The following is a 27,784-nucleotide window of genomic DNA, read 5'->3' on the forward strand; positions in this document are numbered from 1 at the left end:
ACAGTGTAGGTTCCCTACAGTGTCTCCCTCCGGTTTTCCCTACAGTGTCTCCCTCCGGTTTTCCCTACAGTGTCTCCCTCCGGTTTTCCCTACAGTGTAGGTTCCCTACAGTGTCTTCCTCCGGTTTTCCCTACAGTGTAGGTTCCCTACAGTGTCTTCCTCCGGTTTTCCCTACAGTGTCTCCCTCCGGTTTTCCCTACAGTGTCTCCCTCCGGTTTTCCCTACAGTGTAGGTTCCCTACAGTGTCTCCCTCCGGTTTTCCCTACAGTGTCTCCCTCCGGTTTTCCCTACAGTGTAGGTTCCCTACAGTGTCTCCCTCCAGTTTTCCCTACAGTGTCTCCCTCCGGTTTTCCCTACAGTGTCTCCCTCCGGTTTTCCCTACAGTGTCTCCCTCCGGTTTTCCCTACAGTGTAGGTTCCCTACAGTGTCTCCCTCCGGTTTTCCCTACAGTGTCTCCCTCCGGTTTTCCCTACAGTGTCTCCCTCCGGTTTTCCCTACAGTGTCTCCCTCCGGTTTTCCCTACAGTGTCTCCCTCCGGTTTTCCCTACAGTGTCTTCCTCCGGTTTTCCCTACAGTGTCTCCCTCCGGTTTTCCCTACAGTGTAGGTTCCCTACAGTGTCTCCCTCCGGTTTTCCCTACAGTGTCTCCCTCCGGTTTTCCCTACAGTGTCTCCCTCTGGTTTTCCCTACAGTGTCTTCCTCCGGTTTTCCCTACAGTGTAGGTTCCCTACAGTGTCTCCCTCCGGTTTTCCCTACAGTGTCTCCCTCCGGTTTTCCCTACAGTGTCTCCCTCCGGTTTTCCCTACAGTGTCTCCCTCCGGTTTTCCCTACAGTGTCTCCCTCCGGTTTTCCCTACAGTGTCTTCCTCCGGTTTTCCCTACAGTGTCTCCCTCCGGTTTTCCCTACAGTGTAGGTTCCCTACAGTGTCTCCCTCCGGTTTTCCCTACAGTGTCTCCCTCCGGTTTTCCCTACAGTGTCTCCCTCCGGTTTTCCCTACAGTGTCTTCCTCCGGTTTTCCCTACAGTGTAGGTTCCCTACAGTGTCTCCCTCCGGTTTTCCCTACAGTGTCTCCCTCCGGTTTTCCCTACAGTGTCTCCCTCCGGTTTTCCCTACAGTGTCTCCCTCCGGTTTTCCCTACAGTGTCTCCCTCCGGTTTTCCCTACAGTGTCTCCCTCCGGTTTTCCCTACAGTGTCTCCCTCCGGTTTTCCCTACAGTGTCTCCCTCCGGTTTTCCCTACAGTGTAGGTTTTCCCTACAGTGTCTCCCTCCGGTTTTCCCTACAGTGTAGGTTTTCCATACAGTGTCTCCCTCCGGTTTTCCCTACAGTGTAGGGTTTCCCTACAGTGTCTCCCTCCGGTTTTCCCTACAGTGTCTCCCTCCGGTTTTCCCTACAGTGTCTCCCTATGGTTTTTCCTACAGTGTAGGTTTTCCCTACAGTGTAGGTTTTCCCTACAGTGTAGGTTTTCCCTACAGTGTCTCCCTCCGGTTTTCCCTACAGTGTAGGTTTTCCCTACAGTGTCTCCCTATGGTTTTTCCTACAGTGTAGGTTTTCCCTACAGTGTCTCCCTATGGTTTTTCCTACAGTGTCTCCCTATGGTTTTTCCTACAGTGTAGGTTTTCCCTACAGTGTCTCCCTATGGTTTTTCCTACAGTGTAGGTTTTCCCTACAGTGTCTCCCTATGGTTTTCCCTACAGTGTCTCCCTATGGTTTTCCCTACAGTGTCTCCCTATGGTTTTTCCTACAGTGTCTCCCTATGGTTTTTCCTACAGTGTCTCCCTATGGTTTTTCCTACAGTGTCTCCCTATGGTTTTTCCTACAGTGTCTCCCTATGGTTTTTCCTACAGTGTCTCCCTATGGTTTTTTTTCTATGGTTTTTCCTACAGTGTCTCCCTATGGTTTTTCCTACAGTGTCTCCCTATGGTTTTCCCTACAGTGTCTCCCTATGGTTTTCCCTACAGTGTCTCCCTATGGTTTTCCCTACAGTGTCTCCCTATGGTTTTCCCTACAGTGTCTCCCTATGGTTTTCCCTACAGTGTCTCCCTATGGTTTTCCCTACAGTGTCTCCCTATGGTTTTCCCTACAGTGTCTCCCTATGGTTTTCCTACAGTGTCTCCCTATGGTTTTCCCTACAGTGTCTCCCTATGGTTTTCCCTACAGTGTCTCCCTATGGTTTTCCCTACAGTGTCTCCCTATGGTTTTCCCTACAGTGTCTCCCTATGGTTTTCCCTACAGTGTCTCCCTATGGTTTTCCCTACAGTGTCTCCCTATGGTTTTTCCTACAGGGACTCCCTATGGTTTTTCCTACAGTGTAGGTTTTCCCTACAGTGTAGGTTTTCCCTACAGTGTAGGTTTTCCCTACAGTGTAGGTTTTCCCTACAGTGTCTCCCTCCGGTTTTCCCTACAGTGTAGGTTTTCCCTACAGTGTCTCCCTATGGTTTTTCCTACAGTGTAGGTTTTCCCTACAGTGTCTCCCTATGGTTTTCCCTACAGTGTCTCCCTATGGTTTTCCCTACAGTGTCTCCCTATGGTTTTTCCTACAGTGTCTCCCTATGGTTTTTCCTACAGTGTCTCCCTATGGTTTTTCCTACAGTGTCTCCCTATGGTTTTTCCTACAGTGTCTCCCTATGGTTTTTCCTACAGTGTCTCCCTATGGTTTTTCCTACAGTGTCTCCCTATGGTTTTTCCTACAGTGTCTCCCTATGGTTTTTCCTACAGTGTCTCCCTATGGTTTTTCCTACAGTGTCTCCCTATGGTTTTTCCTACAGTGTCTCCCTATGGTTTTTCCTACAGTGTCTCCTATGGTTTTTCCTACAGTGTCTCCCTATAGTTTTCCTACAGTGTCTCCCTATGGTTTTCCCTACAGTGTCTCCCTATGGTTTTCCCTACAGTGTCTCCCTATGGTTTTCCCTACAGTGTCTCCCTATGGTTTTCCCTACAGTGTCTCCCTATGGTTTTCCCTACAGTGTCTCCCTATGGTTTTCCCTACAGTGTCTCCCTATGGTTTTCCCTACAGTGTCTCCCTATGGTTTTCCCTACAGTGTCTCCCTATGGTTTTTCCTACAGTGTCTCCCTATGGTTTTTCCTACAGTGTCTCCCTATGGTTTTTCCTATGGTTTTTCCTACAGTGTCTCCCTATGGTTTTGCCTACAGTGTCTCCCTATGGTTTTGCCTACAGTGTCTCCCTATGGTTTTTCCTACAGTGTCTCCCTATGGTTTTTCCTACAGTGTCTCCCTATGGTTTTTCCTACAGTGTCTCCCTATGGTTTTGCCTACAGTGTCTCCCTATGGTTTTTCCTACAGTGTCTCCCTATGGTTTTGCCTACAGTGTCTCCCTATGGTTTTTCCTACAGTGTCTCCCTATGGTTTTTCCTACAGTGTCTCCCTATCGTCCCCCCTGTTAAAAGTTAACAACACTTTGGATCTTTGTTTGCATTTCTCTTCCAATACATCCCCCACTCTTCCAATACACCCCCCTCTTCCAATACACCCCCTCTTCCAATACACCCCCCTCTTCCAATACATCCCCCTCTTCCAATACACCCCCCCTCTTCCAATACATCCCCCTCTTCCAATACATCTCTTCCCCTCTTCCAATACATCTCCCCCTCTTCCAATACATCTCCCCCCTCTTCCAATACATCTCCCTCCTCTGACCAATACATCTCCCTCCTCTGACCAATACATCTCCCTCCTCTGACCAATACATCCTCTTCCAATACATCCTCTTCCAATACACCAAGGTACTTGTAACTCTCGACCTGCTCCACTACAGCACCTATTCTTTTACAATGAAGTGCTATCTTTTATCTGTAATATGTTTAGAAGGAATAGATTACACCCTTGCAGAACACACTTAATTTCATTGGGAGGTTTTATTTGTGGTGACTTGATATGTGCATATTTGTGTCCCTAATCTGGCCTAGGTTGTTTAATTTGTTGCAGTGCTCAATTAGTTTTTCTCTAACCCCAAACATTAGTTCTAGGACATATTAAAAGACAAAGTACTATCCTCTTCCAATACAGCCCTCTCCTCTTCCAATACAGCCCTCTCCTCTTCCAATACAGCCCTCTCCTCTTCCAATACAGCCCTCTCCTCTTCCAATACAGCCCTCTCCTCCATACATGGCAGAGCCATAGTTGACTATTTAAAGGCCTGCATCAGTGCAACCCTTCTTCCCATGATGAAAACGCAGTAATGTTCTCCATTACTGTTCATTCGTCTCATGTTTATTTTGTTGATCCGAACTCACACGTTGCTCGTTCATATTGGGCTTTCATTCTTACAGTTTAGGACAGATCCATGTGTTTAAAAAATGTTTTTGCTATGGGCTTAACCCTCAGCCCTCCACTGGTTTTATTCCCAGCATCATCGTGACCCAGAGCCACATACTTTCCCCTCTAATGGAGACTGAAGTTGTACGCCCGTTGTTTATTTCCTTGATTCTCTTTCTCTCTTCTTTCTCAATTCAATTCAAATGGCTTTATTGGCATTGGGAAACATTGTCAAAGCAAGTGAAATAGATAATAAACAAAAGTGAAATAAACAAACACTACTCTCACAAAAGTTCCAAAGGAATAGACATTTAATAGACATTTCATATTCTCTCTCTCGTCAGTGTCTTTCTATAAATAGTTTTCCTCCATCCTCCCTTTCACATGGACAGCCAAGGTTTTAATCACACAATGGAGTTGATTTAATATTCTTCTGTGATGTGCGAGCTAACTGTCAAATGATTTCCCACCGAGGGGAAGTGTTTAGAGATGGATGAACAACTTAGTTTAGGTTGCTTTACTGTAAATCGCAGGGTCTCAGTACATATTTGAGGCTTTTGTAGAAAACCTTTGCTGTAACAGTGCACGTTTTATTGGTTTAGGGTGCAAGTTCTGGTTTGGTTTGATTCAATTACTCTTTTGAATGTGATTACACTGACTTGATTATGTTCAAATGTTGTCTAGGCTACCCACTGCCAGTGTTATGGAGAATGCAATGCTCTGTCTTGCATCATACTCACACCCTCTTTATCTAAACAAAGCTTCGCCTAAAACTAAGCCTCCTCCTGTGCGTCAGGGTTGGAGTTGTTGTGTAGCCGACATGCTGGAGTTTCTCACACTGTTTTGGTGGAAACAGACTGGTACGCCTGTAATATGTTTGTGCATGTCTGTGTAGGTGGGCCCTATCCTATGGGTTTGGTGGAAACAGACTAGTACGCCTGTAATATGTTTGTGCATGTCTGTGTAGGTGGGCCCTATCCTATGGGTTTGGTGGAAACAGACTAGTACGCCTGTAATGTGTTTGTGCATGTCTGTGTAGGTGGGCCCTATCCTATGGGTTTGGTGGAAACAGACTGGTACGCCTGTAATATGTTTGTGCATGTCTGTGTAGGTGGGCCCTATCCTATGGGTTTGGTGGAAACAGACTGGTACGCCTGTAATATGTTTGTGCATGTCTGTGTAGGTGGGCCCTATCCTATGGGTTTGGTGGAAACAGACTCGTACGCCTGTAATATGTTTGTGCATGTCTGTGTAGGTGGGCCCTATCCTATGGGTTTGGTGGAAACAGACTGGTACGCCTGTAATGTGTTTGTGCATGTCTGTGTAGGTGGGCCCTATCCTATGGGTTTGAGCCTGTGTGAGAGCCTTCCCTAGCCTTATAAGGCTCTGGATGCCACAACAGTACTACCCTTAGCCCCTCTCCTCGCTCTCTCTACACTCACAGCAGCCATCACTTAGCATTCCTGTTTGCCAAACACTTCCTTCTTACACTGCCCAAGGTTGCCATGGGGATAGGTACACTCATACTATGACCACTCCTGTTGCTTGGGCAACGCCTCCGGAAAGCTGAGCCCTGGTTTGGAATGCCACACGCACACACACACACACACACACATCCCTCTGGACTAGAACTCCTGAGCGGGGGAGGTGTGTTCATTGAGTGATTTCATTGGACGACGAGCATGTAAAATTCAACAAGTTTGTTGTCATAATGAATTAACCGAGAAGGTAATGTAGCCGAAGCCATGTCGAAGCTATTTTTGTAGTCAGTCAATAAATAGTAAACAAGTTTTGTCAAATTGCAAGTTTCCGTCCTCCTGGACCATCCTACAGAGGGATATTGGATCCACTGCAGATAGACTCTCTATGCAGCAGACACAGTGCTTTTAGACAGCAAAAAGCTGACACTCTGATTTCTGTATTTTCATAGAAAACAGCATTGCTGCTCACTCGTTGAATGCGGAATGTTTTTAACCTTGAATGGGATAGATGATGCTGCAAAGGTTTATCAATTGCCTTTTTAGTACTAGGAAGTGAAGTGACCACAATTCTCATACACATAGGCTTATGTTTACAGCACCGATGGTAAAGCAACACAATAACTCATTTTGATTGGTCGTGCTGCTCTTTTACTAGTATGACTAAAGTTTGTTTTCTTTTCCATGTTCTCCACAACGTGTGCAATACATTTTATTTTGCAATAGTGTTAGTCCATTTTGCTGTGTGTGGCAGTGTGCATGTGGGATGTCTCTCTGACTCTCTCAGTAGTGATGCAGTAGTAGTGTGTAAAGCAGAGGACTGGGCCAGCCTGTGACTGCAGTTAAGATGACATAAACGGGCACCGTACAGAGTGATCTACACTACAGTGTATAGAGACTGACAGTTCAGACTAGAGAAAGAGTGTGTGTGTGTTTGTCCTCCTCATTATTATTATAAATGAACTCAGTCTGGCTTTAAACTTACTCTTGAAAGTTGTAATAGTAGAATGCACAAAGTGCAATATAGAAATTGTGTAGTGTATCACTAGTTCCTCTCGTCATGTCCATCATTACAGACCTCAGAGAGAGATTTCTAATCCGAAAGGTGCACATCAACTAGCTCATGTTAGCTGACATTTTAATTATTTAGTTTTTTTTAGCCCATAGATATAGTTGTAGTTTTAGTCACTGAAATACCCCATGAATACACATTAGACATGGCAATATGTATAGAATTGCAAGAAATTAGCTTTAAAACTGCAACATTTTCTTTGTGTAGAATTGCAGGAAATAAGCTTTAAACCTGCTAAATTCTCTCCACCAACAACAAGGGTGTGAACAGTGAGTCATGAACGGGTGCTTGTGCCCATAGAAATAGATGTGGTGTGTACAGGGGGTGTTCCCTAATGCTGGAAGGGGGCCCCGAGTAGGAAAGTTAGTGAATCCTTGCCCTACATGGTGCTTCAATACACCGTGGGCATCCCCATGCTGTGCAGTGACATGCTGGCTTAATTCACTTATTACAAGACCTAAGATTACCCTAAGAGGAGAAATTGTACTCATGAAAATTCCCTTTGAAATGTAGCTGACATTTCCTTCCTTCCCATTTGAATGGCATGGTGAATTTAAACACCTAGAGGATTCGTTTTAAAAACCAGGCCGCTATGGAGATGTTCTCTGTGATCTAGATTAAAACATATACACACTGTCGTGTGTGTGTGCGCCCTTCATGCACTGGCTGTATTCATTAGTGGCAGGCAGGCAACTCTGTAGCAGCTCTCAGATGAATGTGGAGTCTCCTGGGGGTTTGTCGTGGTGGTGCTGGGGGGTGACTCTAAACTCCCTTTCCAAGGTCAGTTCACAGATATGTGTCTATACTGAGCTTGTTGCTATAGCCACACTAATGCGTCATTCCCATTTCCTTTCTCATTTATTTTTCAGATTTGTAATATTTAGGCAAAGACTAAAGTCACACTCTTTATCTTACAATGTGATTTTAATTTGTTTTATTTCACCAATGTTTTAGTTGTGATGGATGGTTGAATTTGTATCTTGTTTGTGTTTCAGGGAGATCCAGCTGCTCCGGAGACTTCAGAACAAAAATGTGATCCATTTGGTGGACGTGTTGTACAATGAAGAGAAGCAGAAAATATATTCTTTCTTTCTTCCTGTGTGTGTGTGTGTACATTTTAAGCACCATTAGTGTGTGTGTGGAATGTTTGTAAATTGATGAGGGTGGAAAGATTTCCTTCTGAATTGTCTACTCCCCTACTTCCTCTCTGTTGAAGTGAACTCTGACACTGCAGGCTCTCCTAGCTGTGTGTGTGCCCCTCTATCCTGCAGCAGTGGTTGAAGTGAACTCTGACCCTGCAGGCTCTCCTAGCTGTGTGTGTGCCCCTCTATCCTGCAGCAGTGGTTGAAGTGAACTCTGACCCTGCAGGCTCTCCTAGCTGTGTGTGTGCCCCTCTATCCTGCAGCAGTGGTTGAAGTGAACTCTGACCCTGCAGGCTCTCCTAGCTGTGTGTGTGCCCCTCTATCCTGCAGCAGTGGTTGAAGTGAACTCTGACCCTGCAGGCTCTCCTAGCTGTGTGTGCCCCTCTATCCTGCAGCAGTGGTTGAAGTGAACTCTGACCCTGCAGGCTCTCCTAGCTGTGTGTGTGTGCCCCTCTATCCTGCAGCAGTGGTTGAAGTGAACTCTGACCCTGCAGGCTCTCCTAGCTGTGTGTGTTGCCCCTCTATCCTGCAGCAGTGGTTGAAGTGAACTCTGACCCTGCAGGCTCTCCTAGCTGTGTGTGTTGCCCCTCTATCCTGCAGCAGTGGTTGAAGTGAACTCTGACCCTGCAGGCTCTCCTAGCTGTGTGTGTGCCCCTCTATCCTGCAGCAGTGGTTGAAGTGAACTCTGACCCTGCTCTCCCCTCTATCCTGCAGCAGTGGTTGAAGTGAACTCTGACCCTGCAGGCTCTCCTAGCTGTGTGTGTGCCCCTCTATCCTGCAGCAGTGGTTGAAGTGAACTCTGACCCTGCAGGCTCTCCTAGCTGTGTGTGTTGCCCCTCTATCCTGCAGCAGTGGTTGAAGTGAACTCTGACCCTGCAGGCTCTCCTAGCTGTGTGTGTGCCCCTCTATCCTGCAGCAGTGGTTGAAGTGAACTCTGACCCTGCAGGCTCTCCTAGCTGTGTGTGTGCCCCTCTATCCTGCAGCAGTGGTTGAAGTGAACTCTGACCCTGCAGGCTGTCCTAGCTGTGTGTGCCCCCTCTATCCTGCAGCAGTGGTTGAAGTGAACTCTGACCCTGCAGGCTCTCCTAGCCCCTCTATCCTGCAGCAGTGGTTGAAGTGAACTCTGACCCTGCAGGCTCTCCTAGCTGTGTGTGTGCCCCTCTATCCTGCAGCAGTGGTTGAAGTGTGAACTGCAGGCTCTCCTGCTGTGTGTGTGTGCCCTCTATCCTGCAGCTGCATCCTGCAGCAGTGGTTGAAGTGAACTCTGACCCTGCAGGCTCTCCTAGCTGTGTGTGTGCCCCTCTATCCTGCAGCAGTGGTTGAAGTGAACTCTGACCCTGCAGGCTGTCCTAGCTGTGTGTGTTGCCCCTCTATCCTGCAGCAGTGGAGAGAATCTTGATGCAGACATAACTAAGCAGCTAATACTGTCATGCCCAGGCATTGCCTGCCTGCAAACGCTCTTTCTCCTCCTCTCTCTGTCTGCACACACTCTTGCTCCTCCTCCTCTCTCTGTCTGCACACACTCTTGCTCCTCCTCCTCTCTCTGTCTGCACACACTCTTGCTCCTCCTCCTCTCTCTGTCTGCACACACTCTTGCTCCTCCTCCTCTCTCTGTCTGCACACACTCTTGCTCCACCTCCTCTCTCTGTCTGCACACACTCTTGCTCCTCCTCCCTATCTTACATGGGTCATAACCAGTAAACAATTGAGCCCTTCCACCCATGTTTCTTGGGAGTAATAGCCTGCATATTTTACACAGAGCTCAGTATACCGACACAAACGCTGGCATCTTGTATAGGATACATGTTAGTCTTTTAACAGATGCTCTTATCCAGAGTGATTTACTTAGTTCATTTATCTTAAGGTGGCTAGGCGAGACAACCACATCAGTCACTCTATTCTGAATCATCCCACTTCTCTTCCCCTACCATATCTACCTAGAGGTTTTCTTGCTAAGATGATGTCACATTGATTATGAGCCAAACGATTATACAGCTGCGGCCAAATATATTGGCACCCTTGCACTTTTCTTAAAGGGATACTTCGGGATTTTGGCAATTCATTATATACTTCCCCAGAGGCTCTTTAGTGTAATTACTGAAAGGCTATCGACTTCCAGTCATTTCTCTAATGCTAGTTCAAATTTGAGCTAAAGCTAGATGGCGACTTCTTTCAAACTGCAAGTGACATAAAAATGGTATCCAAGAGTTCCTCTGGGGAAGTAAATAAGCTTCAATGCCACAATCCAGAAGTATTCCTTATGATAATATGGTCACCACATCTTGTTAACGGATTTTCAACATGGCAGAACCACCTTTTTCTAAACCTTGATTGGCACCCCAGAGATAGTACTTGGTTGCACAGCCTTTTGCCAACATATAGCTGCCAACAAATGCTTCTTGTAGCTGTCAATGAGCTTGCTGTCAATGAGCTTGCTGTGTAGCTTTTCTACTCTTCAGCAGCAGAATGCTCTGCTCTAGTTCTTCAACGTTTGAGGCTGCCCTCCGACTGCTGTTTCCAGATCTCCACAGGTTATGGACAGGATTGAGATCTGGACTTTCACTTTTCCAGAAAAGTGCCAATGTTTTTGTCCGTAACTGTATCTTGTTTTTGCCTTTTTATACATTTTTCTTGTTCAAAGAACTCAAATTGCTACTTGCTTAAAGCCTTGGAGAAACCCACCTAAACAAATAAAAGGAGACATATTTAGTTGATTTCCCACTCTGAGCCAGTAACTTTAAATGCATTATGTACAAATGTATTTCCTTTTCTGTTGTGTTTTAATATGGCAGTTTGTTTGTTTAGTGTGTAAATGCTTTTCATTAGTGTGTTGTTTTGAGTATTCCCTTGACTCCCTGTCTCACGTATATGGTGATGGAGTATTGCGTATGTGGGATGCAAGAAATGCTGGACAGCGTCCCAGAGAAAAGATTTCCAGTATTTCAAGCTCACGGGTAAGTTTCTCGCCAGCTCGCTCTATCCTCTCGCCCCTCTCTCGCTCTATCCTCTCGCCCCTCTCTCGCTCTATCCTCTCGCCCCTCTCTCGCTCTATCCTCTCGCCCCTCTCTCGCTATATCCTCTCGCCCCTCTCTCGCTCTATCCTCTCGCCCCTCTCTCGCTCTATCCTCTCGCCCCTCTCTCGCTCTATCTTCTCGCCTCTCTCGCTCTATCCTCTCGCCCCTCTCTCGCTCTATCCTCTCGCCTCTCTCGCTCTATCTCTCGCCCTCTCTCGCTCTATCCTTCGCCCCTCTCTCGCTCTATCCTCTCCTCCCTCTCTCGCTCTATCCTCTCGCTCTATCCTCTATCCCCTCCTCTCGCTCTATCCTCTCGCCCCTCTATCCTCTCGCCCCTCTATCCTCTCGCCCCTCTCTCGCCCCTCTCTCGCTCTATCCTCTCGCCCCTCTCTCGCTCCTTCCTCTCGCCCCTCTCTCGCTCCTTCCTCTCGCCCCTCGCTCGCTCTTTCCTCTCGCCCCTCTCTCGCTCTATCCTCTCTCTCCTCTCTCGCTCTATCCTCTCGCCCCTCTCTCGCTCTATCTCGCCCTATCCTCTCGCCCTCTATCCTCTCGCTCCTATCCTCTCGCCCTCTCGCCCCTCTCTCGCTCTATCCTCTCGCCCTCTCTCGCTCTATCTCTCGCCCCTCTCTCGCTCCTTCCTCTCTCTCGCTCTTCCTCTCGCCCCTCTCTCGCTCTTTCCTCTCGCCCCTCTCTCGCTCTATCCTCTCTCCCCTCTCTCGCTCTATCAGCTCGCCCCTGGCTCTATCAGCTCGCCCCTGGCTCTATCAGCTCGCCCCTGGCTCTATCAGCTCGCCCCTGGCTCTATCAGCTCGCTCTCGCTTTATCCTCTATCCTCTCGCCATGCGCTCTCGTCCTGTCCCCCCGCTCTCTCGCCCTATCGCTTCTCTCTCTTCCCACTGCTATTATTAGTGTGTGCTTCTGTGCAGAGTCTACTCCCAGACTAAGTTTAGGGCCAGTATCTAACAGGACTGCAAAGCTCTCCATTGCAGGAATACCTGGTCAATGGGCAAATCCCCAGCTGTTAGATGACTGGTGCAGATAGGGAGTTTACACTGATTTATAGCCACACATTTGAATAAAACGCATTAAATTGCTTGGATTGATACGTCATGTATGGCTGAATTCACACTCTTCTCAGTGATGTTGAGGGATTTATGCAAAATAGAAACGTATGCACAGATCTCAAGTTAGACTACATTAGCTCTATGGTGAATCCTGTCTGTCGTGTCTTTGTCTGTCTGTGTGTGTCTCTCTCAGGTACTTTTTACAGCTGTTAGATGGTCTTGAATATTTGCACAGCCAGGGAATCGTTCACAAAGACATTAAACCAGGGAATCTGCTGCTGACCACCGACGGCACGCTCAAGATCTCAGACCTGGGCGTGGCAGAGGTGAGAGGTCAAATATAATTTACCTGTATTACCAACTATTAGGGACATACAGATAACTGCCAAAATAAAGGCTCTGTTCAGGTGTGGGGTCTGTTTTCCTGGCATGGTTAAGGTCCACTCAACCCCTTAGAGGGCAAGGTAAACACTAATACATACACAGCCATTCTGAGTGATCACCTTCAGCCCTATGGTGGTTAGTTTCAATCCTGATGAGTGGTTTCTTCCAGGATGACAATGCCCCTACAGTGCACAAGTGGTCACTGAATGGTTTGATGAGCATGTAAACCATATGCCATGGCCGTCTCAGTCACCAGATATAAACACTTCTAGGAGATTCTGGAGCGGCGCCTGAGACGGCGTTTTCCATCAACAAATGATGTAATTTCTGGTGGAATAACGGCGTCGCATCCCTCCAATAGAGTCCAGACACATGTAGAATCTATGCCAAGGCACATTGAAGCTGTTCTGGATCTTGGTGGCCCAACGCCCTGTTGACACTTTTTAGGTGTTTCCTTTTATTTTGGCAGTTATCTGTACATGTTCATAACTAATGTGTGCAGACAGCATTCTTCACTCTCTCTGAGTGGTCATGCTGATTGACCTCGCTCTTCTATATATTCTTCCCCTCTCTCCGCCAGGCTCTGCACCCGTTTGCAAAGGATGACACGTGCCGTACAAGTCAGGGATCGCCAGCGTTTCAGCCCCCCGAGATCGCCAACGGCCTGGACACGTTTTCAGGGTTCAAAGTGGACATCTGGTCCGCAGGCGTCACACTGTGCGTAATGGCTATTGCACTGTCCACACACCCCTCTGACCATGACCCCCAGCCCCCCCCCCCTCTGACATGACCCCCAGCCCCAAAGACTTTGTGTTGATCTGAAAGGATGACAAATGATAACAGCCTAGTGTCATCTAGTGCTTTTGATTACCATTATGTTGATTTTCTTTTCAACATCATCCTTTGTGTTCTTACTCATGGAAACCTGAACATTCAGTCTTCAAATGGCTTTTGCTATTTTCATTATGATAATTAGTTATATATAGCTTGTGGTCCATATAAGATAACATGAAGTCTCAAACTCATGGTGTGTAATATCGTGCCTGTTTTCACTTTTCCCTGCCGTAGATACAACATTACAACGAGTCTATATCCGTTTGAAGGGGACAACATCTATAAGCTATTTGAGAACATTGGGAAGGGAGACTACAGTGTTCCTGAGGAGTGTGGCCCCTCCCTGTCAGACCTATTGCAAGGTGAGGCTGACCATGATGACTGACTTGGCTGTTCATTCAGCTCATCACTTTACACTGCACTCTTGTCAAAGTGGATCACTCCGGTCATGGAGAGCTTTCTTCCAGGTCAACTTCAACGACCCAATGCAGTTCCTCATGGTCTAGATGGAAGATCGTCTGAATGTTACTGCTGGGCTGGAGGGGAAAAAACAGCACACTGCTTTTTATCCATCCTTCTGCGTTAGACAGGGGAGTCACTGGACTAGACTGAGAAATGCCCTGTGGCGTTGCCTGAGCTTGTCCAGTAGATGGCACCATGACGTTGACTCTGTCATAATCGGAGGCCTGTAATCTATGCAGAATGCATTAGTGGAAGAATAGGGTGTTCTCAGGGCAGGCTTGGTTACAGCTAGATATGTTCACGTTTTAGTTAGCCTTACGCTTTTCTTGACCTAATTCTCCTAACCTGCCATGTGAATTCTCCTAACCTGCCATGTGAATTCTCCTAACCTGCCATGTGAATTCTCCTAACCTGCCATGTGAATTCTCCTAACCTGCCATGTGAATTCTCCTAACCTGCCATGTGAATTCTCCTAACCTGCTGCAAAGAGTTACTTCTGCTAGTCTAAACTGGGTTGCCTGCCCTGAGAAGTGTGTTCAGAATAACACGATACTCCATAACCTGCACTCTAATGAAATTCTTCTGCACACTTTCCCATTGATATAGGAACAGCAGTGGACTATTAAAATGGCCTCTGCAGAGGACGGCTGTGTATTCACCTAACCTCTGCAGTCACTAAACTAGCTCCACTGCTTGCAGCTCTGCACTGAAAGTTGTGACTATGCATGGGCATACTGTACAACCACAGACAATGAGATTTGGCCTTGGGGACTTCAGTGATAAAAAGGATACATTCCTCTTCTCTGAATAAAATATAAGGACACCTTGTGGTGCAGTCTAGATGCTTCAAAATGAAATAAACTAGAAATGGTACGCTGGAAACCGAGAAATCATATTATTTTTTTATTGGTGTTCAGTAAGGTTTTTTTCATCCTTGTGACATGTAGAGGTGTGTGTGCACAGTAGTATTTGTATTACATTAAAAGCCTCAAAGTAGTGATTATCTAGGCGTTCTATAAAGTACTGAATCACTTTCTAACCACAAAGGCACAGTTGATCTGATTGGTATTGGAAGGGATTAGGGCATTAGGTTAATAGCAATGGGTAGCGTAGGACAGAGCAAAGGTTTTCCTCTGATGCAGTAGAGCCTTGCCTGCAACGCCCATCATAGCTTTCCAATAAGACCCACACACATCTTGTGAACAAGACCAGATTCAGAATGGAATCGTTTTCATCGTCAAACTTCTTTGTAGTCAAAGCAATGCTTGATCTACAATGAAAGCTTATCAATAGTCGTAGAAAACGGGTTTCTGTTGCTTTAGGCAGCTCTGTCATTGACTGAGGCGGTCCATTTCCTCTTGATGTGTGACGTATAGATGTGTCTGGTGACGCAGCCCAGGTCTGAGAGCTAGCCTGCAATTACCGTCTCTAAAATAAGCTCCCTGCCTGGCACAAAAGGTGTCCTTCAGCACGCCCATGAATACCATCAGCACACATGGCGTACTTCAAATGTACATTGCATTAAGCGCTGCATCACTGATGACGCAAAAGTGTTTATTTATTTTGCCCCTTTTTCTCCCCAGTTTTGTGATATCCAATTGGTAGATAGTCTTGTCCCATCGCTGCAACTCCCGTACGGACTCTGGAGAGGCGAAGGTCGAGAGCCGATCGTCCTCCAAAACACGACCCTGCCAAGTCACACTGCTTCTTGACACACTGCTCGCTTAACCCGGAGGCCAGTTGTATCAATGTGTCGGAGGAAACACCATACACCTGGCGGCCGTGTGCATGCGCCTGGCCCGCCACAGGAATCGCTAGTGCGTGATGGGACAAGGGCATCCCAGCCGGCCAAACCCTTCCCTAACCCGGATGACGCTGGGCCAATTGTGCGTCGTCTCCCGGGTCGCGTCCGGCTACGACACAGCCCGTTATCGAACCAGGAGCAAAAGTCATTTTTGAAGATGTGAATTACTGCTTTAGTGTAGGCTATAGGGTTGAATATTTTCCCGGTATTTTAGAAATGTTCCATCCCGAGAACAAATTTCCTCCGAGTATTTCCCGACAAAACCGGATGTGTCATTCAAAAGCATTATAAAGCATATAAATACATCTGGATTTGATTAGAGTTTTGATCAACATAAACATTCAAGCCGGGTGCTATCTGAGCCTAATGAACCACGTATTAAATACATTTAATGAGCCCTACATTAAATTACATTTTAATGAGCCAAAGCCCAAATGATTGTGCAGTTATCAAATACATATATGATATAGGCTGCTGCACATTACGCACGACAGAAAAGCCCATAGATGTAGCTGGTTATATGCTCTCTTGGGGAAATAAATGAAACTAGCTCCAGTAGGCTAATCTTTTTGAGTGTGAACTGTATTCTATGGACTGAAATTAGACCCATCATTCAAACCATAATAAAGTAGGGAGAGAACATGTGATTCTGGTGCAGCAAAGTTACAAGTATAGGCTAGCAAATTTGATTTAGATTTGGAAATATATGGCCTATTTGTATAATTAGTAGGCTGACCCATATTTCCCCTAATGTTATTAGCTACCTCTTCCTCTCTGTTGCTTCATTCCTTCCTCACTTTCAACAATTTAAATTAAATATGTTTTGTCGTCCTTATCTTAATTATTCTAATGACATCAATGAATAATAGAATTAGATGCAGAAGGCTTTCACTTCTCATCACGAAGATTGATTGAATGGTTATGGGTCTGAACAAATAACTGCTATAGCCTATACCCATCACACGTCCGCTCTTCTTTCAAACTACCCGTGAGTTCTATTGGCTGCTGTATTCAACTTTCAGCGAAAAAGAACTTGCGTCCCCGTTCAAATAGTCTTGGTGTAAGATATGCAACAACCACAAAAAAATCAAGCAACCTATTCTAGTCTAGCTTTTCTTACATGGGACTGCAAGAGCTAAGGAGAGGCCATGGGAGAACACGTATTTTGCGTGAGAGACACAGGCTACAAGTTAGAAGCATATTATTCATAGCCCATTATTAATTAGCTAAATATAAGGTTAATGCTGCATAGAATGTATTACCTGAAATGGGTAGGCTAGGATCTCGCGCTCCTATACACAGTCACAAGTTTGGACACACCTAAGTTTTTATTTTATTTAACATTGTAGAATAATAGTGAAGACCTAAACTATGAAATAACACACATGGAATCATGTAGTAACCAAAAAAGAGTTAAACAAATCAAAATATATTTGAGATTCTTCAAAGTAGGCACCCTTTGCCTTGACAGCTTTGCACACTCTTGGCATTCTCTCAACCAGCTTCATGAGGTAGTCACCTGGAATGCATTTCAATTAACAGGTGTGCCTTGTTAAGTTAATTTGTGGAATTTGTTTCCTTATTGCGTTTGAGCCAATCAGTTGTTGTGACAAGGTAGGGGTGGTGTACAGAAGATAGCCCTATTTGGTAAAAGTCCGAGTCCATATTATGGCAAGAACAGCTCAAATAAGCAAAGAGAACCGACAGTCCATCATTACTTTAAGACATGAAGGTTAGTCAATCCGGAAAATGTCAAGAACTTTGAAAGTTTCTTCAAGTGCAGTCGCAAAAACCATCATGCGCTATGATGAAACTGGCTCTCATGAGGACCGCCACAGGAAAGGAAGACCCAAAGTTCATTAGAGTTAACTGCACCTCAGATTGCAGCCCAAATAAATTTTTCACAGAGTTCAAGTAAGACACATCTCAACATCAACTGTTCAGAGGAGACTGCGTGAATCAGGCCTTCATGGTTGAATTGCTGCAAAGAAACCACTACTAAAGGACGCCAATAAGAAGAGACTTGCTTGGGCCAAGAAACACTAGCAATGGACATTAGACTGGTGGAAGTCTGTCCTTTTGGTCTGAGACCAAATTTGAGATTTTTGGTTCCAACCGCCGTGTCTTTGTGAGACGAAAAGTAGATGAACGGATGATCTTCATATGAATAGGTCCCACCGTGAAGCATGGAGGTGGGGGTGCTTTGCTGAAGACACTGTCTGTTTATTTGGAATTCAAGGCATGACTACCACAGCATTCTGCAGCGATACGCCATCACATCTGGTTTGCGCTTAGTCCCACTATCATTTGTTTTTCAACAGGACAATGACCCAAAACACACCTCCAGGCTGTGTAAGGGCTATTTGACCAAGGAGAGTGATGGAGTGCCTGATCAGGTGACCCGACCTCAACCCAATTGGGATGAGTTGGACCACAGAGTGAAGGACAAACAGCCAACAAGTGCTCAGCATATGTGGGAACTCCTTCAAGACTGTTGGGAAAGCATTCCAGGTGACTACCTCATGAAGCTGGTTGAGAGCATGCCACGAGTGTGTAAAGCTGTCAAGGCAAAGGATGGCTACTTTTTTTGGTTACTACAGGATTTCATAGTTTTGATGTCTTCACTATTCTACAATGTAGAAAATAGTAAAAAATAAACTCTTGAATGAGTAGGTGTCATCTTTTGACTGGTACTGTCTGTGTGCTTTGAGACGCCTTCACTTTTTCCACATTTGCCTTATTCTAAAGTGTTTTATTAACTTGTTTTATTTCCTATCAATCGACACAATACCCCAAATGGGTTTTAGATTTTTTTTGCAAATTTATTCAAAATAAAATACCAATAGATTTACATAAGTATTCAGACACTTTACTCATTATTGTGTCGAAGCACATTTTGGCAGCAATTGGGTATGATGCTACAAGCTTGGCACACGTATTTGGGGAGTTTCTCCTATTCTTCTCTGCAGGTCCCCTCAAGCGCTGTCAGGATGGATGGGAAGTGTCGCTGCACAGCCATTTTCAGGTCTCTCCAGAGATTTTCGATCGGGTTTAAGTCCGGTCTCTGGGTTGGCTACTCAAGGACATTCAGAGACTTGTCCCGAAGGCACTCCTGCGTTGTGTTGGCTTTGTGCTTAGGGTTGTTGTCCTGTTGGAAGGTGTTCTTTGCCCACAGTCTGAGGTCCTAAGTGCTCTGGAGTAGGTTACTTTGTTCTTGCCCTCAATCCTGACTAGTCTCCCAGTCCCTGCCGCTGAAAAATATCCCCACAGCATGATTCTGCCACCACCATGCTTCATCCTAGGGATAGTTTTGGCCTGGTGATGAGCGGTGTCTGGTTTCCTCCAGAAGTGACACTTTTGGCCAAGCCGGCTGCCATGTGCCTTTTTTACTGAGGAGTGACATCCATCTGGCCACTCGACTATAAAGGACAGATTGGTGGAGTGGTGCAGAGAGAGAAGGTTCTTCGATCTCAACAGAGGAACTCTAGGGCTCTGTCAGAGTGACCATCGGGTTCTTGGTCACCTCCCTGAACAAAGGCCCTTCTCCCCTGATTGCTCAGTTTGGCAGGGCGGCCAGCTGTAGGAAGAGTCTTGGTGGTCCTAAACATCTTCCGTTTAAGAATGATGGAGACCACTGTGTTCTTGGGAACCTTTTTTTAATACTGCAGAAATGTTTTCGTACCCTTCCCCAGATCTGTGCCTCGACCCAATCCTGTCTTGGAGCTCTACAGACAATTCCTTTGACCTCATGGCCTGGTTTTTGCTCTGACATGCACTGTCAACTGTTTGGACCCTTTTTATATAAACGGGTGTGTGCCTTTCCAAATCAAACTTTATTTGCCACAAGTGTAGACTACTGTGAAGTTCAAGAAGAAAATATTTACCAAGTAGGCTAAAATAAAAAGTAACACAATAAGAATAACATTGAGGCGATATACAGGGGGCACCGATACCGAGTTGGTGTGCGGGGGTACAGCCTAGTTGAGGTCATCTGTACATGTAGGTGGGGGCGAAGTGACTGCGTAGGTAACAAACAAACAGTGAGTAGCAGCATTGTACAAGGGGGGGGGGGGGGGGGGGGGGGTCAATGTAAATTGTTCGGATGGCGATTTTATGAATTATTCAGCAGGCTTGGGGGTAGAAGCTGTTATAAGGAGCCTTTTGGTCCTAGACTTGGCGTTCCGGTACCAAGTTGTAGAAACATCTCAAGGATCAACTCAATGTTGAGTCTCATAGCAAAGGGTCTGAATACTTTCAGTTTTTTTATTTTAACTCTGCAGCTGCAATTAAAATTATTCTTATCTTTACAATTTAAAAAAACAAGGTGACCCCCGACATCCAGATGGAGATTGGTAAATTAGACACACATTCGGTCATCATAGTACTGTAGCACCAGCTATGCTGCAGCAAACGTAGGCCTACCTGTCAAAAAAAGGAAAAGAGACCATGATAGGTCTACATGCATTGTGAACTGCGCTCCATAGTGAAATGAGCTGTCTCCCCACCCTGAGCGTTGATTCACCATACAGAGGCTGTAGAGAAGCCAGATTTAGACATCACATTTCATTTAACAGTTCCATTTCACGCCATGCTGTTCATAGAAATAATAGATTATTATTTACTGGTTTCTCGCAGTTATTTAACCCGGGAAAAAGGTTTTGGGTGGTTAATCTCGGTAAAAGGGTTCCCGCCTTTCAGCCCTTTCAGCCCTAGTATAGGCTAATCAATATATGAGAGAGATTTCAGCCCTTTCAGCCCTAGTATAGGCTAATCAATATATGAGAGAGATTTCAGCCCTTTCAGCCCTAGTATAGGCTAATCAATATATGAGAGAGATTTCAGCCCTTTCAGCCCTTTCAGCCCTAGTATAGGCTAATCAATATATGAGAGAGATTTCAGCCCTTTCAGCCCTTTCAGCCCTAGTATAGGCTAATCAATATATGAGAGAGATTTCAGCCCTTTCAGCCCTTTCAGCCCTAGTATAGGCTAATCAATATATGAGAGAGATTTCAGCCCTTTCAGCCCTTTCAGCCCTTTCAGCCCTTTCAGCCCTAGTATAGGCTAATCAATATATGAGAGAGATCACATTTCTTATTTCTTTGCTGCAGCACTGTGGGAACCTTACTGTGGCATTTTACGATGCTCTAGTGACATTTTGTTATTGTATTTGTATTGTGGGCAGTTCATGTCTCCATTGTCTGTCTGTCCTGGGATAGCCTCCACCTTGTCTTTGCAGCTGGCTACGGCGTAGTAAGTATGGAGAGAAAGATGGGCTGTAGTAAGGATGGGGAAATGCAGATCCTTATAGGGCTGTTAGTGCTTTGATTCGGCATAGAGGGTTTGATTCGGCGTAGACGATAGGTTCCCTGTTTCTTGGCGTCTCCTAACAGATGTGGTATACAGTGAAATGTTTTCTCTTCCTCTATAGAATACATTTATTCCCCCCATTTCTTATTTTCTCCACCGTTCCTCTGTTCTTACATCCTGCTTGTTTGTCTTTACCAGGAATGCTTGAATATGATCCCGTCAAGAGGTTTTCCATACAGCACATCCGGCAACACAAGTAAGTGACTGAAGTAATCCATGTTGAAAATAGACCAAAGTCTTTACTTCAATTTCTTTCATCTTCTGATTCGATTGAACTAAAATGGCCGTCACCCTGACCATGCCACAGTCCATACAGAAGGCTGTGCTCTCTTTGCCCTTAGCGATGCTGTTAACCCTGTCACTGTTAATATCAGACTGATTGAGAGTTCCACACAGAGTTAGAATGACTGTGTTGTGATTCTCTGGTTCCACTGCTCTTCCAGCATCGGGGACAGACCGACTGAGACACGAGGCAGCAGATGTAGCAACACTGTGTTCATATTAATGGCTGAGAGTGAATGTAATGGGATCGAACGCATGGAAATTATGTTTATGATGTGTTTGATAAAGTTCCAGCTATTACTATGAGCCCTACTATGAGCCCTAAGGTGCCACCAGCAGCCTTCAACCTCAGACAATGACATTCTGCCTTGGAGAGACTTCAGATTACTGATCTGTGTGTGTGTTCTTCAGAAAATGGGTAATTTAGCATACCTTGTGGTGCAGTCTAGCTGCTTCAAAATGAGATGGTACACTGGAAACGGAGGAACCATATAGTTTTTTTTATTGGTATGCGATATTGTGTTTCATTATCCATTGTGACATTAAAAGCCTTAATTACTAAACCCCAACACGTCCCATCATAGGCTTAATATTATTATTAGTTACACTGTCCATTTGTGAGGCTCACTGATACTGACGTGGTGCTCCGATGACGTCAGTGGATTAGAGGGAGAGGAAGAATGGAGGGGGAGGGGGAGAGAAGCTGTTCAAAGCCTGCTGAAATCCATTTTCTCCCTTTCTGTGTGTTCAAGGAGAAGGAGACTGCCGTTTGAGAGGACTCTCTGGGTTTTAACCCTCTTAACTAAAACGAGCTCTAACGACTGCGATGAGACTTCGTTTCCATGGTTACTAATGACAGAGGCATCCTTGTGCAACAAAGGGGTTCTTGACCCTCCTGCAATTTTTGGAGCGAATGAGAGAAAAAGAGGGTGAAAGGGAAAGAAATGAACTTGAGGGATAGAGAGCGGGAGAAAAAGAACCTTAATCACCCTCCTCGGCAGCCCTTCTACTGATAGACCCTCCACAGCTGTCTCTGCTGCCTCATTTAAACTCTTTATAGCAGCACGGTGCCGTGAAGGAAAGAAAAGCAGGAAGGCAGAAGTAAACCAACCCCATTCGTCACGCTCTGAAATACACTCCGTTTCCATATCTGGTTGGGTTGCATTCAAATGTAGCTAGGTGACGCCATATGAATACTGACTTCAGTCATGATACAAACCACTATGTGGGTCAGCGTATTGGCTCGGTATAAGGCTAACCAACTGGCTTACCTAAGTAAGATTTTGTGCCAAGACTAGTTTAGTAACTACTAATACAATACCCCCTCCCTTCCATTCTTCCCCAGCTGGGTACGTAAAAAACACCCACCAACGGAGCCCCCGGTGCCCATCCCAGCCAGCGCGGAGAGCCGGGACGTGTGGCGCAGCATGACGGTGGTGCCCTACCTGGAAGACCTGCACGGCTACACCGAGGAAGAGGACCAGGAGTTCTATGACCAGGAGGATGACATCATCTACACTCAGGACTTCACTGTGCCAGGTAGGCACAGAGAGAAATACTGTGTGTGTGACACATACACACACTAAAATATGAGTGGGAGCGAAAGAGAGAGAGTGGGATATATATATATATACACATTACATTACATACATACGGGGTCAGAGAGAGGAGTTCAGATGGAGGGAGGATAGACTACAGCCAGAAGGATAGATGAGAAGTGTTTAGTGTGTTCCATTTAAAAGGCTTGAGGAAGGAGTGTTGCAGTCTTGACAGGATTGTTGTCCTTCTAATACTGTATTCCACTTGTAGATGACGTAACCAGTCTAGACTGTTAAGTGTTGTATATCATATAGCTCTGGGAAAACCCTTCTAATGGAAATGTAACCTTTTCCCTCAGTTGTTGCACTGTAGACATTTTTGTCGACAGTTGCACTTCTAAATCAATAAATAATCCTCTTTGCTGAGTCAGTTGGTTATAATGGCTTAACGAGGATTTAAACATTTAACATTTTAGTCATTTTAGCAGAGGCTCTTATCCAGAGCGACTTAGTAGTGAGTGCATACATTTTCGTACTGGTCCCCCGTGAGAATCGAACCCACAACCCTGCCGTTGCAAACGTCATGCTCTACCAACTGAGCCACACGGGACCGCCATCCGTGCAGAATTCTGAACTCGTTAGCTAGTCTTTCTTTCTTTCATAAATGTGTTGCTAGGCAACAAGGGAAATGATAACATAATGGCAGTAGTCCTTGTCGCTTTGAAGCTTGATGACCTACAAAAAAACATTTTCAATGGCACCACAGAGAGCTTGAATGGCAGTGGGTGAATGCATCTAATAATAGCTTAAAGTGTGGGAGTATGAATGGTGATTCCAGGCACCACTCTCCCACCCACACACACGCACTCACTCAGCAGTCAACACTAACTCATAACATTAGCTCAGAGCCACAATCTCTGTCTGTCTGCTAAACACACCTTAAATAAGGTGACATTTCAAACTGATTAGTTGGCACACAGCTTTGGCCTTTTTAATAATCTCACTTAATGTCATTTAATATCTGTAAATGTATTGAGAGAAAAAACTACTTTAAAAGGGTACTACTGTGCAGACACAACTCCATTACCACTCTGATTGGTTGTCTCTTCTTACCATCTGCTCTCACTGGCCCAATCGCCATTGATCTTTTGACCCGACTGGTCAGAAAGATCAATAGATGAAATCTGATGAAGCAGTCAGTCACTCAATGGATTTTCTGGTGGGGTTTTCTTTTGACAATGTTTTGTCCCCCAGTCTCTATCTGCTTTGATATTTTAGTGCTATTGAGGAGGAAGAGTTTTATTCGAAAGGTCTCGTCTCTCTCAAAACATGTTTTTATAAATGCGCTTTCCAAATGATGAAAGCAGTAGATTATCTGAAGGTGGTGTGTGATTGCCTCTGCAGATGTTCATGGTGTTTGTCTCTGTGTTTGTGTTGACCGGCCTATATTCTCTCTCTCTGTCCTCCAGGGCAGGTACCAGAGGAGGATGAGGCTGAGGTGGATCTGAGCCGGGCCCAGGCCAAGCCTGTGTGTGTAAACGGAACGGAGAGCAAGGCCAAGCCTGAGCGCAGGTCCTCCTCCTCATCCAATCCCTCCCGCAAAGGAGTCTCCACAGCCAGCAAGATACGCAAGTTCTCCACCTGCAAACAGCAATGACCCCACCTCAACAACCCATCTGGTGAGAAGGGTGTGTGTGTAGGTTTGTGTGTCGCAAGGTTATTGTAGGAAATTAAAACGAATCCTGAAAAAAAATATTTCGTAAACTGAAATAAAATAATTAACAAACCCGTTTGGAAAAACTACTGGACTACTTTGACTCCAACTAACTAAAATAAAAACCATCATGAATTATGTTCAGTTGAAGTTTCCCCTGAACTTCTGGGAAACATCCAATGGGGTTTTCAAGCTATTAAAAACATATATTTTTTTAAAGATTCTGAATCTGGCGGGTAAATGCTGCCAGGTGATAGGGATGTTTCAAATAGGCCTATCGTGTGCATCACTCACTAGCTGTTGCGTGCTAACGGGGAAGTAATCTGCTAGCCAAAGGGCAGGCGTGGAGCGTGAACAATGGCGACAGCAAACCCTAAACCACCACTGGTCAGTTGACCATATTTCTATTACCAGTCTCGGCGCTAATCCTTTTAAAGTCCCATTGAGATTGACTTTCTCATTTAAACTAGGGCTGTCAAAGTTACCACATTAACACGTGACCGGTTTATCAGCGGAAACTTTTTTCTTCAATGCACGGAACCTTTTTTAAGCACACATGTTTCCGCACTGACCCTTTTAAGCGCAGAACGGATCACAGCTTCAGCACAGATGGAACAATGAGCCAGATATTTCACTGGATGTATAAATGTGAAGCATCTAGTTGGCGTTTCCACTCACTACCAAATATGGTAATAAAAGGAAGCCCAGTGGGAGAAGATGGAGCGAGATGGATTTTGGCCGACATTCTGTGAATTTTCTCATCGATTAAACATATCTCAATAGAGTTTTCTGTTTCCAAAACTAGAATCTGAGTGGACTAAGTTTTGTAGATTTTACCCTTTGCCAAAGTAATTTAAAAAATGCCGTTCTTTAGGAGTGCAAGGGCGAATTTTAGTTATTGGCGTTCCCGAACGGAAATATGCAAATGCATGCTAGAACGCACCAATAGGACCTCCCTAGCTCTTGCTTGGGTCTGCCTACTAATGATTCATTTTCTCCCATTGGAAATGACTGGCTGTGATCTACACTATACATCCAAAAGTATTGGGACACCCCCTTCAAATTATTGGATTCGTCTGTCCTCGGTTGCAACACTCACTACCGAGTTTCAAACTGCCTCTGAAAGATACGTTAGCACAAGAACTGTTTGTCGGGAGCTTAATGAAATGGGTTTCCATGGCCGAGCAGCCGCACACAGGCCTAAGATTACCATGCGCAAATGCCAAGCGCCGGCTGTAGTGGTGTAAAGCTCGCCGCCATTGGACTCTAGAGCAATGGAAACACGTTCTCTAGACTGATGAATCAAGCTTCACCATCTGGCAGTCCAACAGACATATCTGGGTTTGACGGATGCCAGGACAATGCTACCTGCCCCAATGCATAGTGCCAACTGTAAAGTTTGGTGGAGGAGGAATAATGGTCTGGGGCTGTTTTTCATAGTTCGGGCTAGGACCCTTAGTTCCAGTGAAGGGGAATCTTAAAGTTATATCATACAATAACATTCTAGACAATTCTGTGCTTCCAACTTTGTGGCAACAGTTTGGGGAAGGCCTTTCCTGTTTCAGCATGACAATGCCCCTGTGTACAAAGCGAGGTCCATACAGAAATGGTTTGTGAAGATTGGTGTGGAAGAACTTGACTGGCCTGCAGAGCGCTCGCCTCAACCCCATCAAACACCTTTGGGATGAATTGGAACGTTGACTGTGAGCCAGGCCTAATCACCCAACATCATTGCACTAATGCTCTTGTGGCTGAATGGAAGCAAGTCCCCACAGCAATGTTCCAACATCTCGTGGGAAGCCTTCCCAGAAGAGTTGTAGCAGAAAAAGGGGGACCAACTCCATATTAATGTCCATAATTTTGGAATGAGTTGTTCGGTGAACAGGTGTCCACTTACTTTTGGTCATGTAGTGTACCTTAGGCTAGTAATAAACATTTGGCTTCAGTCAATGCTTGTGTCTTTAAAAATCTAATTTTATTGGTCACATACACATGGTTAGCAGATGTTAATGCGAGTGTAGCGAAATGCTTGTGCTTCTAGTTTTGACTATGCAGTAATCTCTAACTAGTAATCTTAACAAATTCACAACAATTATACAAATGTAAAGGGATGAATAAGACTATGTACATAAATATATGGTTGAGCGATGACAGGCAGATGCAGGTAGATTGTGTAGAATACAGTATATACAGTTGAAGTCGAAGTTTACATACACCTTAGCCAAATACATTTAAACTCAGTTTTTCACAATTCCTGACATTTAATCCTAGTAAAAATGCCCTGTCTTAGGTCAGTTAGGATCACCACTTTATTTTAAGAATGTTTACATACACTCAATTAGTATTTGGTACATTGCCTAACCTCATAGTCCTCTAGGGGCGTTATTTCATTTTTGGATAAAAAGACGTGCCCGTTTTAAGCGCAATATTTTGTCACGAAAAGATGCTCGACTATGCATGGAATTGATAGCTTTGGAAAGAAAACACTCTGACGTTTCCAGAACTGCAAAGACTTTCACTGTGAGTGCCCCAGAACAAAACCTTCAGGCAAAACCAAGATGTTTCAGCAACCAGGAAATGAACAGGATTTCCGAAGGTACGTTTTCCATGATCTCCTTATATGGCTGTGGATGCGACAGGAATGAACGGACCCTTTCTATCGTTTCCCCAAGGTGTCTGCAGCATTGTGACGTATTTGTAGGCATATCATTGGAAGATTGACCATAAGAGACTACAATTGCCAAGTGCCCGCACGGTGTCCTGCGTGGAAATTGATGCGCAAAACTCAGCTCCTGGTATTTTTCCATGCGAATCTGAGAACAAAGCAAGCTTCCAGGAACGGCATTTCAATGAAGAGATATATGACAAAACACCTTGAGGATTGATTCAAACAACGTTTGCCATGTTTCAGTCGATATTATGGAGTTAATTCGGAAAAAAGTTTGACGTGTAGGTGACTGAATTTTCGGTTAGTTTCGGTAGCCAAATGCATAGTAACAAAACAGAACGATGTGTGCTACACAAAGAATCTTTCAGGAAAAACTGGACATCTGCTATGTAACTGAGAGTCTCCTCATTGAAACATCTGAAGTTCTTCAAAGGTAAATTATTTTATTTGATTCCTTTGCTGGTTTTTGTGAATATGTTGCGTGCTAAATGCTAACGCTAAATGCTAAACTAGCTATCAACACTCTTACACAAATGATTGATTTTCTCTGGTTCAAAGGCATATTTTGAAAATCTGAGATGACAGGATTGTTAAGAAAAGGATAAGCTTGAGAGCAGGCATATTTATTTCATTTCATTTGCGATTTTTAGAAATCGCTAACGTTGCGTTATGGTAATGAGCTTGAGGCT

General features: G+C 45.1%; 1 protein-coding gene across 1 annotated transcript in view; it reads left to right on the forward strand.

Moving 5' to 3' along the window:
• The window catches only part of LOC115116369 (serine/threonine-protein kinase STK11-like), a 38,009-nt gene that overhangs the window by 3,923 nt on the left and 6,302 nt on the right, over nt 1–27,784 (forward strand). The window contains exons 3-10 of the mRNA XM_029644853.2: nt 7,818–7,901; nt 10,829–10,918; nt 12,236–12,368; nt 13,007–13,143; nt 13,495–13,622; nt 21,032–21,089; nt 22,521–22,714; nt 24,183–24,392. Coding sequence (XP_029500713.1) covers nt 7,818–7,901; nt 10,829–10,918; nt 12,236–12,368; nt 13,007–13,143; nt 13,495–13,622; nt 21,032–21,089; nt 22,521–22,714; nt 24,183–24,370 — 1,012 coding nt within the window. The 3' untranslated portion in view covers nt 24,371–24,392. The remainder of the gene's footprint in view (nt 1–7,817; nt 7,902–10,828; nt 10,919–12,235; nt 12,369–13,006; nt 13,144–13,494; nt 13,623–21,031; nt 21,090–22,520; nt 22,715–24,182; nt 24,393–27,784) is intronic.

This window comes from Oncorhynchus nerka, linkage group LG9b (genome assembly GCF_034236695.1).
Source record: "Oncorhynchus nerka isolate Pitt River linkage group LG9b, Oner_Uvic_2.0, whole genome shotgun sequence".
NCBI classification, from domain to species: domain Eukaryota; kingdom Metazoa; phylum Chordata; class Actinopteri; order Salmoniformes; family Salmonidae; genus Oncorhynchus; species Oncorhynchus nerka.